The sequence below is a fragment of the Electrona antarctica genome (assembly GCF_951216825.1).
Source record: "Electrona antarctica genome assembly, chromosome: 24".
Lineage (NCBI taxonomy): Eukaryota > Metazoa > Chordata > Actinopteri > Myctophiformes > Myctophidae > Electrona > Electrona antarctica.
In genome coordinates, this window is record NC_136803.1 from 5,087,437 (window position 1) to 5,108,797 (window position 21,361).

At 43.1% G+C, this 21,361-nt stretch overlaps 1 protein-coding gene across 1 annotated transcript; it reads left to right on the top strand.

Moving 5' to 3' along the window:
* The first annotated feature begins 1,103 nt into the window (after positions 1 to 1,103).
* LOC306917186 (uncharacterized protein) lies at positions 1,104 to 20,927 on the top strand. The gene is made up of 21 exons (XM_079495319.1): positions 1,104 to 1,302; positions 2,309 to 2,454; positions 2,572 to 2,653; positions 3,059 to 3,194; positions 4,095 to 4,297; positions 5,150 to 5,286; positions 5,475 to 5,616; positions 6,210 to 6,485; positions 6,618 to 7,734; positions 7,972 to 8,046; positions 9,585 to 11,131; positions 11,953 to 12,132; positions 13,158 to 13,297; positions 14,071 to 14,152; positions 14,433 to 14,568; positions 15,366 to 15,568; positions 16,060 to 16,196; positions 16,526 to 16,667; positions 17,449 to 17,730; positions 17,920 to 18,616; positions 19,290 to 20,927. Exons 1-21 carry the CDS (start codon positions 1,174 to 1,176, stop codon positions 19,997 to 19,999), a joined length of 6,699 nt encoding a protein of 2,232 aa, XP_079351445.1. The 5' UTR covers positions 1,104 to 1,173; the 3' UTR covers positions 20,000 to 20,927.
* The last annotated feature ends 434 nt before the right edge of the window (positions 20,928 to 21,361 follow it).

Sequence of the window (21,361 nt, forward strand, 5' to 3'; positions counted from 1 at the left end):
TTCACACAAACTCAGACTGGGTTAGAAGTTAGACCTAGAATGTCTGATCATTCATATACTTTGTAAATTCTGTATCACAGGCATAGATCGCTTGGTAGAAATGAAATATGCGCAGCATAAATGTGATAAATGCTCCGTTTGTACTCACCCATTAAATAATTCTAAAGACGGAGTGAAATATTGGCCTATAGTTTCATATCCATGTTAAAGTTCTGGCACAAAATGTGTATTTAGTCAAATATCTCCACTTTTTCACGAGCTGCACACGGACGACATTCTCTCCGGGCGAGGGCCCAGAATGACAATGGACTGAATTTACAAACGATTCCTATTTATTACCACAAACGTCATCACCAATTGACCAGGGAAGCACACATGTTTGGGACACACAATTGGCAGGTGGTGTGATTAATTACCCAGCACCTATCGCAAACATTTGTGCTTCCCCCAACGGAGACATTCTAGGGCTAGGTTAGAAGTTAGAACTGTGCTGTGAATCCTGTGATTGTGAATGGAATAACTGGGTGGACACATGAGTGGTCGGCAACCTTTTTGACATTAAGTGCCATTTATCTTCTTAATTAGTCAGCATGCCAACATTAAGTTTAAGATACCACCAAAATATATATTTCCTAAAGATGTATAGTGTCCATAATAACCTTTTATAATTCAGTTATTCTGATTTGCATAGAGAAAGGTGAGGGGATGTAATTTTATTGACTTTTAATGTATATAATACATATCTTTAAATGTATTTTAAACCAAACATCCTCTCATACTTGTGGCAGTGCACTGTGGAGTGATTACCCTCCACTGTTGGCACATGTCCTTTGTTTGTTTTTTGATTAAACATTTGCTGAATGTGTAGAGTTCAATGAAAGAACAGGTCAATACAAAATCTGCTAAGCGGATAAAACCAGAAAAAGCACTAAGACATAAAGATCCCCGTTTTCAATTCATCAAAACATACAGATATACACTTGAAAACACTTCTATGCAAAAAAAAAAAAAATCATATACACACTGTTAGAAAAAAGGGAAAATGTGTACACTTTGTTTGCAGTCCCTATCACAAATTCACATTCCAGTAGATGGCGGCATTGCAACGACTATGAAGTTACAAACGCCCATGAAAACCAAAACAAGAAGTCGAAGAAGACAACAGAAAGCAGTATGGCGGAGGAAGGCAGTGCTCTCGACTTAGAGGGCTTCGAGAAACGATTACAAAGTTTATTTACAAATGGTTGTTCGAGTCATGCGCTGCAGGTGGACGGGAAAACCTTCTGTTCTGGATTCCGCAAGGTAAGACAGTCAGAGACACTGTTTCATTCATTAAAATACAAAGTAAACCTTGTGCAGGAGAACACATGCCTGCAGCAGCAGGTCTGCAGGTTCCCCTCCCCAAGAGATGTAAGTTGGCTGAGCCGCTGAACGCCTCTAGTGTTTGAGGAAGAAGTTGAAAAGTTTTCAAGTCATTTCAGATGAATTTCTTAGTTGAGATAATCTACTGATATGATATTCCTAGTGCACATGTTCTAACAACCGCAGACAGGTCATTATAGGAAAAGTGGGCACTGGGCACCTGGCTATTTTCTCTCCAAAATGTGAAAAAAGAAATACATAAAAATGTTAAAGTAAAGTACACATTATTAACGTGCTTAAACATTCGACAATTAAGGTCTACTTCTTGTTTATGGCCCACAATGACTGGATATAGGCTACAGGTTTTGTAGCACTAGCCATTGTAAAAATATTAAACTATTTCTACAATGGCTAGTGCTGCAACAGTCATTTTTTTGGGCATAAACAAGAAGTAATCTTATAATGTGCCGAGCATGTTCATATCATGTATAGGCCTAATTACCATTTTTCATTACATTTTGGACAAAATATCCAATTTTACACCAAGATAGCCTGCAGCCATAGACGCAGGCACACATGACCCATCTAAAAGACCACTCCTGGGTCCCGGGACCCTATTGACATCACTGCTGCATCCTCAAGGAACCACAAATGAATGTTTCCCAAGCATTAAAATTAACAATATTTAAAATGTTACTATCATTTTATAATGGGCGATTGTTTTGGCTAAGTGGGCATGACATTTGGGCAAGTAGGACGTGACCTGTACTTGCCTGACAAGCAAGTGCCTGTGAGATCTTAGTGTCAACCCCTGAATGTTGACTTCAAGTTCCTCTTGGACTGGTGGGCCATAATGGGTTTAATGGATATAGATGGAAGTTGTTCCCCAACTCTCATTTTTGGTTGTTTTTAGTTTTTTACTTTCTCTCCCACATTTCTCTCTGAGCTGGTGGAGGACTACACATGTCACTGGCAGACTCCACTGCCTCAACTCAGGATCCTCCAGATTGCTCTTTGCTATTTTGATCGAGAATCGTACTCGTTTCCGGTAGGCTGTGATGATGTACACTACATGCTCAGCAGTCTGGCCTTGTAAGTAACCCTGGCGTAGGCCTTTGTTCGGACTGTTGGGAAACTGGGCGCATATTTCAACTAAAGAATACAATTTTTGCCCAAACAGTAATTCATAGGATTTCTGTTCCCTCACAGGAGTGTGTTTGAGCTCTTGCTGTTCTTTTACAAGAATGACTTCGATCAGGATCCACTGAAACACTTCACTGTTACATTCCAGGTGAGGCTTCAAACCATTTTCTGACTTAGCTTAATTATGTACCGGTATTTCTTTGAATGGATTTGACAACAGCCGTCATGGTTGCCCCTTAAATGCAGCACCACTAAAATATATACTGTATGTATCTACATAGCAGGGCTTCTCAAAGTGTGAGGCATGCCTTTCAAACAGGGGTGAAGATGAAATCGGATTTAAAGTCCATTAGGGATGATGTCGCATGCTCCTCTAATTGTAATCTCAACGCAGAGGTTAGAAATAAAAGTACAAATACTTGTGTGCATGGATAGACATGCATTGTCTATCCCTTTCTCCCTGCTGTCTTTCAGCAGGGGAGAAAGCAGGGCTTTTCAAAACGTGAGGCTGCAATTTATTCTCTCTTTATTCCTACTGTGGAATGTCATGCAGGAATGTCATATGTCCCTTGCGAGGCATCAGAATGTTCACTTGCTCGAGGTGAGCAATTGTTTACAAGATGGAGGGCCATGGGGGAACGTCACTCTGCAGTCCATCCTCACACAGTCCACATTACCTCAGACTGAAGGTTTGTAACGGTGAAAACAACAAACCAGTGCTGGACAGATCTGCGCCAATTTTGTATTTTAATTTTATTATCATCATACTATAATTCACTCAATGTCTGAATGAATGAATGAATGTCTGTCCTAATAAATGAATGTCTGAAACACTGTCGTAGCTCCTCACTGGTTGCACCAATCGCGCTTTTCACACAGGCATTGACCTTTTTTCAATTTGACAAATTATTGATTAATACCGGTAATTAATTTATTAGTGAATTAAAATTTCCCATCGATTTACATGGGACAATGTGAAAACTCACATCAAGTATTTTTCTCTCAGAAATCGTCGGAGCTACAGTTACACCACTTCGATGGGAGGTTCATAATAATTATTAAAGTTAATGTAATAAATAATTATTACATTAACTTACTAAAACACCTTCCCTGGATTCCTTGGTCATCGCGCATCTCCCCCGTATAGGCCACGCCCATTTGCATCAGGATAGGGGGGTTCCCCAGAATTGCACCTTTCCTGTACTACTTGCGGGTCCATGTGTTTGGTTATACATATACCTACAGTCATGAGTCCGAGACCCAAACCAAAACCCTAACCGCACGCGGACGGCACAGTGATATTTAACCCGCTACGGGTTCGTTTTAACCCGCAGCACATGTCGGGAGCCACGGGTGATTTTAAACCCGCAGCGCAGGTTACTTTTAGCAGCGACAGTGTTGTCGGACTAATGACTGTAGGACTGTTGGTATGTCTAACCAACGTATGCACCTCTGACACCAGACTGATTACACCTCAAAATACATACATCAATAACAGGATCTATTACATCGCTGTACCCACACTGTACATAATTTGGTGTTTATATATTTGAATATAGACTATCTTCTCCTGTTTGACTCCTCCACAGTGGACCAATATATCATCGCCCAGCTTCCGGTGTTGTTGGAGCTGCGGGTACGCTACCTGTTGACCTGTGAGAGGGTCAGCGAGGCTATGGCCCTGGCCAAGTGCTGCTCTCAGCATCCCACAGCAGGAGAACATCCCTTCTTCCTCCAGGTGTACCTCACCTGGCTTCACAAAACCTCCCAGAACGACCTTCTGAACAAAGAGGTGGGCTGAGTGTGTTGTATTCAGTATTTTAGCCGTGACGTAAGCGGCCCCTCCAGAGATACTTCCGGGTCCTACTTTTGTGTCCCCATAGAGTTATACTGTGTCCCTCCGTCGGACTGAATCTGAGACAAACGTCGACGACAAAAGTCTAATTTTACCGCTTTCCTTGCAACAACAAAGCTACTGGTCTCCCAAATCTGGCTGTGACAGGCCGTCTGCACCACACTGAATAATATCGCCATTTTATTTCATTGTGTCAACTAAATCCTCCATTAGAGATCGTATTAATGCAAACTAGATTCAACATACTCAACCCTGCACACATTCTAAATATGTCCCCGAAATATTGTACTGAGCAAATGGACTGTTGCCACCTTCAATGGATCATATATTTTCTTTGTCATGGACAAAAAACAAAACGAAACAAACACTGCTTATCAACTAACCGGTTAATCTATCGGTAAGGTTATCAATTAATGAATTAATCGATTCATACATAAATCCCTAGCGGGGGAGGACAGGACTGTATAATATTGATTGAAGGTCAAAGTTGACATATATCTAATTCTAAATATTACTTTTAAACATTTTGTGTGTCAATGACTATCAATCACACAACACAATTCTGAAATAACTGGCCCTAGTACTAACTTAAACTGTAGAATAGTACTAGTTAAGAGTCTTTTTTGGGGCATTTGTGCTTCATCTTTGCAGGACAGTAGAAAGACATGGACAGGAATTGAACCTGAGTCGTACAGTACTGTAACTGTAGAAATTGCACTAATCCATACTGGTGTGCTCTGAATGGGACTTGAATGATGTAATGGCACTGGTTTCTCCTCCTTCTTTCAGCTGACTAATCTTAATGGCAAAGATGCTCTTCACGTCATCTGTAATATGGAGAGCGAGGAAGAGGATGAATCACTACTGGCCCTCACCAGAGCCTTCCTCTCCCAGGAGCTTCGAAGAGGAGACATGGACCATTTGTGGTAGGTTTTACTGTGAATAGAAATCCACAAATTATACAATGGCCAGTCTCACACCAGCAGGTTATGACGGCTGTTTCACACCAAAGTGAATGAAGTCTTAGTACATAAGTCACATGTGGTCTAATATAACTGCACAGTACACACAGTAGGAATATTTACCATCTTATCTGTCTTAAATTGTCCCACAGTGACCTTGTCTTCATATGGAGCAAACTACAAATGCGGTTGAAAACCTCCAAACAAGTTTTACTTGAGGAGAGCCATGAGCTGATGCTGTCTGCCACCAATGTCCATTCAATCTTCCCGTTCATCAGAGTCATTCTGGAAGAGGTGAAATGAAATTAAATTAAATGATTACTATATTTACCCAGGGTATCTGGGCTAAGCTCAAGAACTTGTTTCCAGCCAGGCCCTGCTCATAGAACATTTCATCGTAGTGGTTCAATGCCTTGTTCAAGGGCACTTCAGCGGTGGTAATTTTAACGTGTCGGACTGCTGATTCGAACTGGAGACCTTCCGGTATCAAGACCGCTCCGCAATCCGTTCGCCCACCGCTGCCGCTGTGAGATATACAGTAAAGTAAAGACAAGTATTTGTTCAAGTAAGAAGCTACGTTTTTGTGCAAACTTGTCACTTGAACTTAAGACATCCGTTTTTGTAGCAATTGCATTATGAAACGGAGTAGTAATAGTACAGTATCACGTATAGTATATTTGACTTATTTCTTTTATTTTTTCTTGTTTTTTGTTCAGAGCAAATGGTTCCCATGGCCAATTTTTTATTTTAAAATGTATGAATAATGGCTGAGCCAGACTGGATATTATTATTAGATAAAACCTTTTAATATTCAGTGGTATTCAAGACAAGACAACTTTTACACATTTCAGTGTTCATATTCAACATTTTGTCATTGTTTATGTTAGTTGGGCAACGATGGGCTCCAGTTCTGTGTGGAGCTGTGCACCAAGGCCCTTCAGTCCTGTGATGACGTCGGCACCAAGTCCCTGATCTACAAGACCATCGCTGGCCTGTTTCCCAACGACCTGGAGATGTGCAGAGCCTGTGCTCTGCTGGTCTACTTCCTGGAGCCCACGGTGGAGGCTTACAAGATGGTCTTCCAGCTCTACACACAGCCTGACCAGGACTACAATGCAGATGCCAGCCCCGTCAGCAACCAAGTTCGCTTTGAGTTGCTCCAGGTGGATAAGTCATAAACAATAGTATTTTTTATTTTTCAATGCATTGTTTATGTCAATGCCTTTTTTTTTTGTGTGAAACAATCGATGGTCGACACTTTTCACATATTTTGTTTTTACTGACTCTTTCTGTAGGTCCTGAAGAAGGCCTTGCACTTTGACCCTGAGTTCTGTGACCTCATGGCTCTGCGAGCCAACTGTAAGAATCTGATGAGTGAGACGGCAGAGAGTGCTGCCCTAGAAGAGATCTTGGAATGGGTCCCTGACAACTGCATCAAAGAGCCCTATATATTAAGCATCCATTCAAGCAACTTCCAGCAAAGAACAGAAGTGGTACACCAGGCGGGGGCAAAGAAGCGCCAAACTAAAGACGACAAAATGTATCACAGTCTTATCCCACCACGGTTCTCAGAAAAGAAGCGCCCAAGACGTAAGATAAGGAAGCCGGGGTGGCTCATGGAGTACTCAGAAACTCATGAGGATCTAGACGAGGCTTCCACTTCCTCAGAAACTCATGAGGATCTAGACGAGGCTTCCACTTCCTCAGAAACTCATGAGGGTCTAGACGAGGCTTCCACTTCCTCAGAAACTCATGAGGATCTAGACGAGGCTTCCACTTCCTCAGAAACTCATGAGGATCTAGACGAGGCTTCCACTTCCTCAGAAACTCATGAGGATCTAGACGAGGCTTCCACTTCCCTTCTGTCTGGGAAGCCGCAGCGGCTCATGGAGAACTCAGAAACCCATGAGGATTTAGACAAGGCTTCCACTTCACTTCTCACTAAAATTAAGCCGGCAGTGGTGGTCCTTTCCAGACTCCCACGAATAAACAAGGCTTCCACTTTACTTCTGATTAAAATGAAGTCGGCAGTGGTGGTCCTTAACAGACTCCCACAACTTCACGAGGCTTCCTCTTCACTTCTGGTGAATGAAGCTGTCCTTCCCAAACTCCCACAACTTCACAAGGCTTCCTCTTCACTTCTGGTGAATGAAGCTGGCAGCGGTGATCCATCCCAAACGCCGCCGGCAGTGGTGGTGCTTCCCGAACACAGCTCTCAGGCTGCTCCCTGGCCACTGGTGCCGCTGCAGCAATGCATCAGGGAGGAGGAGGGGGAGGGGGTTTCTGTAGGTTCTGAGGGGGAGGACACTGTTTCTGTAGGTTCTGACACTTGTTGGGACCCAAAATGGGACCAGGATTCTGAACCGGAGTGCAACCAATCGGAGACACTGATGCCACAAGCAAACTCTAATGGTAAATAACCGAGGACTGGCGTTATCAACCCTCGCCATCACATAACCATGCTGTTAAAATAGTAAAAGAAACAAAAAAACATAACATTCATAACGTAGTGAATCCAGTTTGTTTATATTGATAATGTTTGTTCCAGGAATATTTGTGCTTGTGGCCACCTGTCCTGTTCTGTCTTCCCATTCAGTTTGTTTCCCTCTGCCTAAATTTATGTTGCTCTTTCTTTTCCCCTCATATTAGGTCTGATGTCTGCAGCCCCAGAACTTACGAGGAGGGACGGGCCAGGTCAGGGGAGAGACTCCTCCCCTCATCCAGGTGAGGACGTGGAGGAGGACGATGAGGAGTGTCCGTTGTTTAGCAATCCTTTGAATTATTCCCAACTTACATCGTTCCCAAGTAGGCGAACGCCTGACAAGCACAGATCTAGTCACTTTGAATTATCCCAAATTTTGTATACTCGCATACACATTCCTACAGTACTTTGTGACCACAGTAAGTTATTTCCCCTCTTTGTCACCGACAAAGCTGTACGTCTTAAGCTACCTCCACATTGCGCCGACAGTCGGCTGTCGGCTAGTTTGAAAGAGTGCGAGCGGGTCGGCAGGAGACTCACGACGAGAAGTTCCTGTCGCTTACCATCCATATCGCCTTATCGACGCGTCGGAACCCGTTGATGAAGAACCGTTGAACGAAATGTCCGGTCGGTTGCCGATATCCGATGGTGTTGCCAGATTCTGTGAGTGATCTATGAAAACAAATCCAAAAGAAACAACCAGTTTCACTACTTGAGAAATGAAAGCAAGTCCAAATAAGCAACTACACTTCAGAAAGAAGCCCAAACTATAAAGCAACAGCAACTATGAATATTAAGCTACGGTATGTTACAGGACAACTAGCCCAAAGTCGCATAATAAGCAGACCTGGCAACACTGCAAACCAGCGCTTTCTGCAATTCGCATGGTGGAAAATAATCTTTCGTCTGCAGACTGACTCTGGACAAGTTTCCTCGGTCTGGAGTCACCTTTACATCCCAGCTGTAATACACGGAGGCTGCCTTATTTGTATCTTGTGCACATATCGACTGATAGTTTATATGGAGAAGCCAGGGGTAAATGCTTCACTTCAAATGTGCATGCGCTCCAATTTTGGTATCAAAGACTCAAAGATCAACAAACACATTGGTGAAAACTATTGGTAAGAAATGTATTCCCAGATTTGACATTATACTGATAATATTCCCTGACTAGCTGCCTCCTGCATTATGTGCAAATTCAAAACGGGTGGTACGTAGGGCTGTGCAATGCATTATTGACAGATGCCTATGCATTGTCGAAATGTTCCTTTTCGTGCATAAACTTTATTGCATTTAGCTCCCCTCTTGTCTTTTTAAACATGTAACCAAAACTTTTTCACCCGTTCCACCCTACTTCCACGGTGCAACCATAACGCAACCACCCGTCGAGTCTCGGCCCCCTTACCACCGTGGCCCAGTCAGTGCTACCACCCCCACCTCCCCGTCAATCATTTAATCCACGCTACGTGCCTGCCCCTTCATATAGCGAGCGGCCCATGATGTCAGCTGCTGCGGCTATACCCGATAACAAGCCAAAAGCTTATTGATACTCGGGTCTCGATAAATGCCGACCCGGGCTTGTAATCGACCCGGTTTTTGGGCTCCATCCCTAGTTAGCACCTTGCTGGCAAGATGGCCGCTGTCTGAATATTGTCAATAGTGCTCCTACAAAGGAGACTGGACAGATGATGAAGCGTTTCTAGTTGTCTGGATACTGTTTTTACCTGCCTCTCCCCTTCTGTTGTCCTCCCTCTCTCTCTGTCTTCTCTCTCGCTATCAGGAGTGACGTCCCAAACTTCCCAGACTCTGGTCTTCTCCTGTCCTGAGTGTCTATTTGCCTTCACATCTCAGCCCTTCCTCCATAGACACATGAAGAGGCGCCACAAGGACATCTACTGCCAATGGAATGGACATATCCCCTCAGCTGCCTGTCAGCAAATCACCAGCACTACTTGTGTAGACTTAGTTCCTCCCGTTCCTGTTGTAACATTGGGCGACGAGTCCCCTCCATCTACTCCGGTCCCTGGCGACCCTCCCTGCATCATCTCTGCAACCGACCCGAAACGAGGAGACACAGACCAACAAATACCTTACAGTAATCAACGGTTTATCAAAACTTTGTTTATCAAAACTTTATCTCAGCCAGGGGAAGTAAAGACGCGTCATCTGATTCACACAGGAAAGAAACCCCACAACTGTGAGTGGTGTGACATGAGTTTCAACAAGTTAGATAGTCTGAGAAATCACCAAACTCTCCACACTGGTGTAAAACCTTTTCAGTGTGAAGAGTGTGGCATGGGTTACACCAGGTTAGTTAGTCTGAGAAAGCACCAAACTCTCCACACTGGAGAAAAAACGTTCCACTGCAAAGAGTGCGGCGAGAGTTTCAGTAACGAACAGTTTCTGAAGAAACACCAGCGTTGCCACACTGGAGTTAAACGTTTCCAGTGTGATGTGTGCGACAAGAGGTTCATTTGGTTGAGAGACCTGAAGGTACACAAGCATGTGCACACTGACGTACAACCTTTTCACTGTGAACTGTGTAACACAGGTTTTAGTCATTTACATCATCTGAAGGAACATCAGCTCATCCACAATGATGAAATTCCTTTCTGCTGTAAAGTGTGTGACATGAGTTTCAGTAGCGAACAGTATCTGAAGGAACACCTTCGTATCCACACCGGAGAAAAACCTTTCAGCTGTAAAGTGTGTGGCAAGAATTTCTCTTGGAAATGTAATCTGAGAGCGCACATTCGTATACACACCGGAGAAAAACCTTTCCGCTGTATAGTGTGTGGCAAGACTTTCTATTATAAATGTAATCTTAAGCAACACCTTCGTATCCACACCGGAGAAAGACCATACAACAATCTGAGGACACACCTTATCCACAACGGAGAAAAACCTTTCAGCTGTAAAGTGTGTGGAAAGAATTTCTCTTCGGAACGTAATCTGAGGCAACACCTTATTATCCACACCGGAGAAAAACCTTTCAGCTGTAAAGTGTGTGGAAAGAATTTCTCTTCGGAACGTAATCTGAGGAAACACCTTATTATCCACACCGGTGAAAAACCTTTCAGCTGTAAAGTGTGTGGCAAGAATTTCTCTTGGAAAACTAATCTGACGAGACACCTTCGTATCCATATCAGAGAAAAACCATACGACTCTAAAGTGTGTGGCTTGAATTTCGGTCGGAAAGACATGTGTGAGATTAGCACAGATTATGCCCATGATGATGCATTGGTGGCTGGTGGGATTAATGGCCATGCTACAGGTGATGCTCATAATGCATTGGTGGATGATATCACAGAGATTATTGACTATGTGTGACCATGTGAGTTTGTAGATCGGTTGATTTCAGCTAAGAGATGTTGGGGGGGGGGGGGGGGGGTGTGTATGAGGTGAGGTACAGGACCACCGTTGGTGGATAATCATTTATGAGGTTCAAAATTATATATGCTGCCATCCAAAAGCAAAGCACGGTCAGTATATGTTATGGTATGCCTAATATATAACAAAATATGGGTGTGATTATTTTTGTGTTTTGCATTAGGCCAATTTGTATGTTAGCCTGTACTCAATCAATTCAAATTCACAAATTCAAATGGAATAAATCTTTCACTGTTTGTTTTGCTTCTTAATAGTTTGTTGACCATAATCTAAAAAGATACACATTGTAAACCACTTTGTTGGTTGGTTTAATTCCACATGTCAAGAACCGCACCACTGAGAACATTTAGGCGTTAATTGAAATTAACAAACAATGTTGGCGGGTTCTAACCTAAGTAATCAGCAATAGAGCTTTGAGCTATTTTATAGTGAGTTTACGTAATTTCATTGACCTTTAATGTATATATATATTCAAATGTATTTTAAACCAAGAATTATCTTGTGGCAGTGCACTGTGGAGTGATTACCCTCCCCTGTTGGCACCGTAGTACTTTTGTAGAATGTGTACAGTTCAATGAAAGTACAGGTAAATCCAAAATCTGCTAAAACCAGAAAAAGCACCAAGACTTGTTACATAAATGTATTGAATGAAAAAAGGGAAAATGTGTACACTTTACTATCCCTATCACAAATTCACATTCCAGTAGATGGCGGTAATGCAACGATTTTGGGACGTCAAGTGCCATTAACTCCAAAAGAAAAGAAGAATATTGGGCCAAGCAGCGGAACAGGAGAAGAACAGCAGTATGGCGGAGCAGGAATACAGCGCTCTGGATTTACAGGGCTTCGAGAAACGACTACAGAGTTTGTTTAAAAGCGGTTGCTCGAGTCACGCGCTGCAGGTGGACTCTAAAACCTTTTTTTCCGATTTCCGCAAGGTAAGACGGAGTTTATGAGGGATTGACATAATAAAACCTGTGGAGGAGATTGGACAACATAAAGCAAACGGTTCAGATTCCCCTCCCCCCAGTGACAGTTGGCTAACGACCGACCACCACCCCGACGTAGCGCGAGCAGCATGTTCTTTAATAGACAAAAGGGTTTTTTAGTACTTTTTACCCGTTCAAATTGGTTTTAGGGTTCAGTTGTACATGGCGGTCGGGCTACAGTACTACCTAAAGTCACTAACATTAGCCTTTAGCTAATGCCACTGATAAGATATTCCATGCATGTGGTGTTTTATTATCACAACAAACTGAACACAGCATGGGTTGCGTCACTGAAGTTAATTGTCTGTGTGTCATGTTAATTCAACTAACTAGTCAACACTGACTAGTGACTAACCACTACAGCCAGTGAGCCAGCCAGCTGTTTAGCTACTAAGCACAACATTAGCCTGGTTTAGCTTAGCATTTGTGCCATAAACAAGTCGTTTCTGGGCAACACATGGACATGGATATATACATTCAGTAAACATGTAGTGGATTAAATGTTGTTATTAACATGAATTAGGCCGCAGGCCACTGTTTGAAAATTGTACCATTATGGAATAGAATATTTTTGCTGTCGATAACAACTGGTGGGGGAAAAGGCTAACGGTGGGAAGAGTGAAAGAAAACTATGATTTATTGTTCTTAATACACAGTTACTAGCCATTTATCAGATTAATTTCTATAATGTTCCAGTTCCAATTTTGTCTGCTCATTTCTTTGTGTTTCACTTACAATTCTACTGGTTTAATCTGCATCCCATTCCTGACTGAGTTCTCTATCCTGATTGGATAAAAATCGGTGTCCCAACCTGAAAATACATTTGCTGTTCAATAAAAATCTGGAGAGACATGGAGACTGCTGTTACTGAACAATCACTCTATAGCAATATACAGCTCTTTAACACTTATTTTAACCAAATAAACCTTACCTTTATTATTCTTAATAATTATTTTTCATATATCTCTCCCTAGCTGGTGGAGGAGTACACATGTCACTTCCAGACTCCACTGCCTCAACTCAGGATCCTCGAGATTACTCTGTGCAATTTTGATCCTCACCTGTTTCCAGACGACTGTGATGATGTGCTCTCCATGCTCAGCAGTCTGGCCTTGTAAGTCAGTGGTTCTCAAACACTTTCATGTCAAGGACCCCCACATCGACACTTTAATTATTTTTCTGCCATCTACGAACATATTCGGACCCCCTAGAGTACGGCAGGTGCCAACTACGTACATGTTCGTACCCCCGTATACTCCATTTACCTTTTAGCATTGCTCCGGTTGCTATCCAACGCCTCTGTCCCCACCAGCTATGGGTTCTTTCCATCGAGCTCCACTGAGCCTCCATCATAACATGATTTTCAAAGCCCTGTATCTCTAAACTAAAGCTTTGAGCGCTGTCCATGGTGAGAAGTCGCACATCCGATTCACGTCCTGGTTTACGGGCCAACGATCTTCCTTAGTCTCTCTATCTACGGCGCTGTCCGTGGTTTTGATCAGAACAGCGATGTTCTGTCCTAATGTCTGACTTCATCATTCATCTCGTTTGGAATATTCACGCTTCTAAAGAAAGATCAGACTCATTAGCGCAATGGAAGATTTCACCTCCCGGTTTTCGGGGGAAATGGAAGGCGGGCTTTTCAGAGTAAAATGGTACAGATACAGACCCATAAGGGTCCATTTGGTTCCAAACTATCATTTAGCTGGAGACCCCCTGGAAATCCCTCCAGGACCCCTGGGGTCCCCAGACCCCACTTTGAGAGCCGCTGTTGTAAGTAACCGTGGAGGCCTTTGAGGCCTTACAACCATTAGGAAATGGGATGCAAATGTCAAGAATCGATTTCTTGCCCAAAGAGTAATTCCTAGGATTTCTGTTCCCTCACAGGAGTGTGTTTGAGCTCTTGCTGTTCTTTGACAAGAATGACTTCAATCAGGATCCACTGAAACTCTTTGCTGTTAAATTCCAGGTGAGGCCTCAAACCATTTTCTGACTTAGCTTAATTATGCATTTCTGTGAAGGGATTTGACGACAGCTCCCATGGGGGCCTCTTCAAAGCATCATTAATCATTATACTGTATATATGTTTTACTGTAAGTATAAATCACAATTGCTGCTCCCTTTCCCTGTGATTCCTGTGTCTTTTCAGAAGTCTGGTGATGTGCTCCACATACTGTAGAGCAGGGCTTTTCAAAGTGTGTGAGGCTGCAATTTATTCTCCTTTCCCCCCTAACTGTTTCTTTTCCCAGGAATGTCATAAGTCCCTTGCGAGGCATCAGAATGTTCACTTGCTCCAGGTGAGCAATTGCTTACAAGATGGCGGGCCATGGGCGAACAACACTCTGCAGGCCATCCTCACAGAGTCCACATTACCTCAAACTGAAGGTATATTTTATACACACTCCAATCAGCAACCATATTTTTTCGCATTTGTTTTATACCTGGCTGCCACACACTCCAATCAGCAACCATATTTTTTCGCATTCGTTTATACCTGGCTGTCACACACTCCAATCAGCAACCATATTTTTTTGCATTCGTTTTATACCTGGCTGTCACACACTCCAATCAGCAACCATATCTTTTTGCATTCGTTTTATACCTGGCTGTCACACACTCCAATCAGCAACCATATTTGTTTGCATTTGTTTTATTGTATGTTCAATGTGTGTAAATATATTTTCCACTTGAATTGTTGTTCTTAGAATTTTTTTTAATGATAATTGACCAAGCGATTTCATCCTGCAGCTAGTCCAGAAATATCCTAGATCAAGCTTAATTCTTTCTTTGCTGGCTAGCAGTTAGCATTTATGAAGTTCCCAGTGCCACCGACGTGTTCACTTTAAAACAATCGGCGCCGGGATTTCTTTCAAAATAGCAGCTCGGGGTGCCGCTCAGATATGGCAGCTTTTACTCTGTGGTTTGGGCTTTACACAAGGACACTTGGATGCAACACCCAGTAGAGTTCATCTAATCAAACGGGGAGCCTTGCAAATAAATGTGAAGCTGAGAAGTTCCATTATTCCTGCACCATGTTTGTTTTCAATGTATCTGCATTCTGCACTACTGTGACGAAGACCCATTCTAGTATAATTTAAGCGACACTCGTGTCATTTGTTCCTTATTAGCTCTCCATGATGAAACTAAGTCCATGTCTCTCCTCCTGTTTGTCTCCTCCACAGTGGACCAATATATCGGCTCCCAGCTGCCAGTGTTGTTGGAGCTGCGGGTACGCTACCTGTTGACCTGTGAGAGGGTCAGCGAGGCTATGGCCCTGGCCAAGTGCTGCTCTCAGCATCCCACAGCAGGAGAACATCCCTTCTTCCTCCAGGTGTACCTCACCTGGCTTCACAAAACCTCCCAGAATGACCTTCTGAACAAAGAGGTGGGCTGAGTGACTGTTGTATAGAGATGATGTGTATGAGGGAGGACTGTATAATAATATTGACTGAAAGTACAAATTTACATTTTATGTAAATATATATACTGTATATTTCTAAATATCTTGTTAATGATTTGTGCAATTTGAATACAGTGACTTACACTACACATGAACAGACATTAAATAAATAAATTGCAATTATGACACACTGAACTTTTTGAATGTGTCTATGATTGTCTGTCAAATAAATCTCTAGATTATAAAATAACCGGCTCAGCACTATTGCCAACACACACATGGAATATAGACTATTACTAGTTAGACCTTTAGGCACTTGCTTAATTTATGCAGGACAGAGTGGAAAGACATGCAACCTAGCGGGACATCAGGGACATCATCCCGTATTGTGTAGTGATTACACATCCAATTAGCTACTCTGGTGTGCCCTGAATGGAACTTTAATGACGTAATGGCACTTTCTTTTCCACCCTCAGGTGGCTGATCTTAATGGCAAAGATGCTGTTCGCATCATCTGTAATATGGAGAACGAGGAAGAGGATGAATCGCTACTGGCCCTCACCAGAGTCATCCTCTCCCAGCAGCTCCGAAGAGGAGACATGGACCACTTGTGGTAGGTTTTACTGTCAAATTGTGTCAATAGAAATCCACAAATGATACTAACCCATTTTGGGCGGGAACCCCTTTTGGTGTTAGCATCATGTTATGCTTTAGCTATTGAAAAATAAATAGCAGATCTACAAGCTCATACGAGCTTGTAGGTCTGCTATTTTTGAAAAATCGAAGAACGACTGACATAGAAACATAGCTTTTTCAGAAAACTGTCAGGATGTAGAAGACATTTTTAGAATCTGATCTCAGGTCAAAATTGGCTAAAGGGCCATGTAATGTAAAGCACTTTGAATTGCCTTGTTCTTGAAATGTGCTTGCCTTGCCTTACAGTGAACTCGTCTTCCTATGGAGTAAACTACAAATGCGGTTGAAAACCCCTAAAGAAGTTTTACTTGAGGAGAGCCATGAGCTGATGCTGTCTGCCACCAACGTCAATTCAATCTTCCCGTTCATCAGAGTCATCCTGGAAGAGGTGAGACATGAAAAGAAGTATTATTTTTTTCTGTGTGGAGTTTGCATGTTCTCCCCGTGTCCCCTAGGGTAGGTACCCTCACATGTTCTCCCCGTGTCCCCTAGGGTAGGTACCCTCACATGTTCTCCCCGTGTCCCCTAGGGTAGGTACCCTCACAAAAAACATGCAGTAATCCTGGTCTCAAACTGCCTCCCCCTGACCAGCCGGGGCGCCTGATGGAGGGGAAAGGAACTGGTTGGTTCTTTCCACGCGCTACGTCCAACCAGGGAAACTCCCCCCTGTCAGGTGTAAAGGAGCAACTTGGACACTCGGGCATGAAGGAAGAATGAGTTCAAGTCCGTTGCTCTCCCCATGTCCCCCATATATGGGGACTAGGTTGGTGGAGGGTGTGTAGAGCCCAGGATCACATTAGATAATTGACACAGGGGTGAAAAATGGGTTACAAAATCGTGGGATAAAAATGATATATAAAAAAAAAGAATAAGTATTTTTCATATGAGAAAGAGAGCTACTTTTTTTGGTACCGTAGACATCCGTTTTAGGATGCGTTAGCACTTTTTATATCCGTCAGTCTGTTGTACAGTAAAAGGTGCCCAATACCTAATTTACATATTTTATTATGTCTGCATAATGGCTGAGGCAGACTGGGACATTTCCAAGAGTAGCTTTGAAATAATGGTGGTGGACGAGATTCATTTGATTAAACATTTATAGAATTCACTGGTATTCCTCAACTGTTACATATTTCAGAGTTAATAACGGTCTCATTTTATGTATTTAGTTGGGCAAAGACGGGTTCCAATTTTGTGTGGAGCTGTGCACCAAGGCCCTTCAGTCATGCCTTCCCTCTGACGTCGGCACCAAGACCCTGATCTACAAGACCATCGCTGGCCTATTTCCCAATGACCTGGAGATGTGCAGAGCCTGTGCTCTGCTGGTCTACTTCCTGGAGCACACTGTGGAGGCGTACAAGATGGTCTTCCAGCTCTACACACAGCCTGACCAGGAGTACCACGCAGATGCCGGCCCCGTCAGCAACCAAGTTCGCTTTGAGTTGCTCCAGGTAGTGAAATGGCTTGATTAATACACCATGACCAAATGCTTATATTCTGTGTTGGCATGATTGTGTCAATGTATGTGTTGCGTGAAACCTGCTACCCTGTGCATTATTGGGCTCTTGAATACAATTGTACATGTTGCATGTACAATGGTCGACAACATTCACAACTACATTTTTACTGTCTTTCTGTAGGTCCTGAAGAAGGACTTGTACTTTGACCCAGAGTTCTGGAACCTTATGGCTCTGAGAGCCAGCTGTATAAATCTAATGAGTCAGACTGTGGAGAGTGCTGCCCTGGAAGAGATCTTGGAGTGGGTCCCTGACGACTGCACCAAAAATCCCGATCTACATTTAAACACCCATTCGAGTGACATCCAGCAAAGCACAGAAGTGGCGCACCACCAGGCAGGGCCGAAGGAGTGTCAGATTAAAGACGACACGAATCACGTGACAACCAAACGAAGAACGATGAAGGAATCTTTCAGGCGGTCCTTTTGGCAGCTAGGCAAAACAAACCCACAGATGGACGAGGCTTCCACGTCCTTTCTGTCTAAAATGAAGCAGGCGGCGGTGGTCCTTCCCAAACTCCCACAGATAGACGAGGCCTCCTCTTCACTGCTGGTTAAAATGAAGCAGGCGGCGGTGGTCCTTCCCAAACTGGGCTTTGCTCTCTGGCCACTGGTGCCGCTGCAGGAGCGCAGCAGCCAGAAGGACGGTGTCTACGGTTCTTCTGACACGTGGTGGGACCCAAAAGACGACAGCAGCAGCAGCGACTCCGATTGGTTGTACTCTGGCTTAGAATCCTTGGCAAAAGAGCAGATGCACAAAGCCAGAAAACTCAACAAAGATGCCCCTTTCAAGACACTGACGCTACAAGCAAACACCAACGGTAAATAACAGGACTGTCAGTCCTCACCATACTCAGACAATAATCTGTTTATCACATACCCATACTCATTAATTTAATGTTAAAATTGTGTGACAGATATTAGTCAGTTTACTTGTATGCACAGACATGTGTGCGGTCATAAAATGTAGGATGCATTCAGATGTCCCCATGGACATGTGCTGGTCAGGTGACAACATTTACTACATTAATTTTGTATGATGATACTGTGTGCATCATTCTCTTAATACATGAAGGCTGCCATTTTTTTCTATCTGAGGGAAGGAAAGTATTTTGTGCACATATTGCCCAGTTAGCTTAGCCAACAGACTATGGAGAAACTGGGGTGAAATGCAAAACGCATTCCTGTCATTACTTGCGCAAGCAGAGCATGCAAGTACTGGTCAATAACTGGTCAATAACTGGTCAATAACTGGTCTAAAGGATATAGAACAGCAGTTGAAATAGACATTAGTTAGTAGCAGTACTTGCGCGCTCTGCTTGCGCACAAGCAATGTATGGCCTACTTCGACAGAGTGCATTTCTAGTTATAATTAACAAGGAAGCCATTGTGCTTCTAAACGGGGGAACTGTTGGAGGCTTTTCAAGTTCACTGCTGACCATTTTCCACCTGTCTCCTCTCTTCCTCTCCCTCTTCTCGCTTGCTCTCTCTCAGCTGTGAGTGAGTCCTCCCAGACTCAGCCCTTCTCCTGTCCCGAGTGCCTCTACGCCTTCACATCTCAGGACTTCCTCCACAAACACATGAAGAGGAGCCACAGTGACCTCTACTGTCAGATGTTGAGGAATGGACAGATCCCCTCAGCAGCCTGTCAACACATCACCAGCACCGCAGCCAGCCAGAAACCAGGAGACACAGATGATACAGGCTCTTACAGTCAACAGCGTACCGAATCCTTGACTCGGCCAGGTGAAGTAAAAACACCCGAGCTGACTTCCACAGGAAAGAGACTCCACACCTGTAAATTGTGTGACAAGAGTTTCAGACATGTCGGTGACCTGAAAAGACACATGCCTGTCCACAGCGGAGAACAACCGTTCCAGTGTAAATATTGTGGTAAGAGTTTTAACGACCAGAGTAATCTGAGGAAACACGAGCGTATACACACGGGCAAAAAGTCGTACCATTGCACGCAGTGCGGCAAAGCTTTCAGTCGGATGGATTGTCTGAAGATACACATGCGCGTTCACACCGGAGAAAAACCGTTCCACTGTGAACAGTGTGACAAAAGCTTTAGTCAGTTGGGTCTGCTGAAGACACACCAGCGTCTCCACACTGGAGAAAAACCCTTCCAGTGTAAATGGTGTGACATGAGTTTCAACGAGTCAGGCAATCTGAAAAGACACTACCAGTATATGCACGCTTGAGGAAAACATTTCTCACAGTAGCGAGTCAACACTGGAGGTTTCTTTTTCACCAGCGTGTCCACACTAAAACATTACACTGACAAGTGTAACCCTTTAATACCTGAAGCCGATTCTACAAATGTCTAATTTATAATCCAACGTTTTCAGACCCCCAAAACTATATTTATTTTGGCCGCGGAGGCGCCCCCCCATCTCAAAATATTTAGTTCCAGGGACTCCCAGAAGCAAACATTTGAGTTACAATTACGGCAAAACATTTCGGAAGCACACTCAGTTTAGAGATGTGGACTTAACGTTCACACTCGGTTTAGAGATGTGGACTTAACGTTCACACTCGGTTTAGAGATGTGGACTTAACGTTCACACTCGGTTTAGAGATGTGGACTTAACGTTCACACTCGGTTTAGAGATGTGGACTTAACGTTCACACTCGGTTTAGAGATGTGGACTTAACGTTAACTCAGTTTAGAGATGTGGACTTAACGTTCGAGCAAACCTATCCAACTTAGCACTGCATGGCCTAATTATTGTGCAAGCTCACAAACGCACATGGATAAATTGTGCGAAAGTTACCATGATGGAAAGAATCTTATTTTGATTGATGTATGCCTCTTTTTCACATGTTTTTATATCAATGTTTCACCATTTTTGATATCCCATCATAAAAGGGATGACTACATATGTTACATTGTGTAATTTAATCTTGTAATTTATTGATTCTGTAGGGATCTTTTTTTTTAGGAGAGCCCTATATTGCCTCTAATACTGTCTGACATAACATCAATCTCTGTCCATCTCTCACTGTCTAGCTATATATATCCTTGTCTGTCTGTCTCAGTCGCTCGCTCTTTGCATCTGATTTGCAGACGGTGCGTAATGTGGCTATCTTCAGTAAATTCACCCAAAATAAAACGACTTCACAAGACAATATGATTTCAGATTTTTTTCCCCCAAACATGCTTAGATTATCAATTGTGATGCAATATAATTAAGTTGATTCTGATACAGTAGTGAATCGTTGCATGCTTGCAGTCAATTGAACATGAGATGGGGCGTTTCTAGGGGTAGTTGCTCTTGTTAGTAGGTGGTATTTAGATGGCCATAGGGAAATTTCAATTGTAATGAGAATCTTTTATTTTTTTACCATAACTACTTTAACCCAAATAGCGTCCTCAGCTCCCTATCCTGGGGAATTCTGTGATGTTCACCATTTGGCACAGACCTGGTATTTACCGTTTTGGGGGCTTCAGCAGCTTGGTCTCATGACACAAGCACTTCCTCCCTTATCTTATGGATAATTGTCTAATACTGTAATAGAAAATTGCTTTTCGGTCAGAACTACAGTACTTTACCCCAACATCA

Bases quoted from the DNA above. Each gene is read 5' to 3' on its own strand.
- LOC306917186 (XM_079495319.1), top strand. From the start codon at position 1,174: ATGGCGGAGGAAGGCAGTGCTCTCGACTTAGAGGGCTTCGAGAAACGA. The intron at 14,569-15,365 runs GTATATTTTATA...TCTCCTCCACAG, and splicing joins CACATTACCTCAAACTGAAG to TGGACCAATATATCGGCTCC. The intron at 16,197-16,525 runs GTAGGTTTTACT...CTTGCCTTACAG, and splicing joins GGAGACATGGACCACTTGTG to TGAACTCGTCTTCCTATGGA.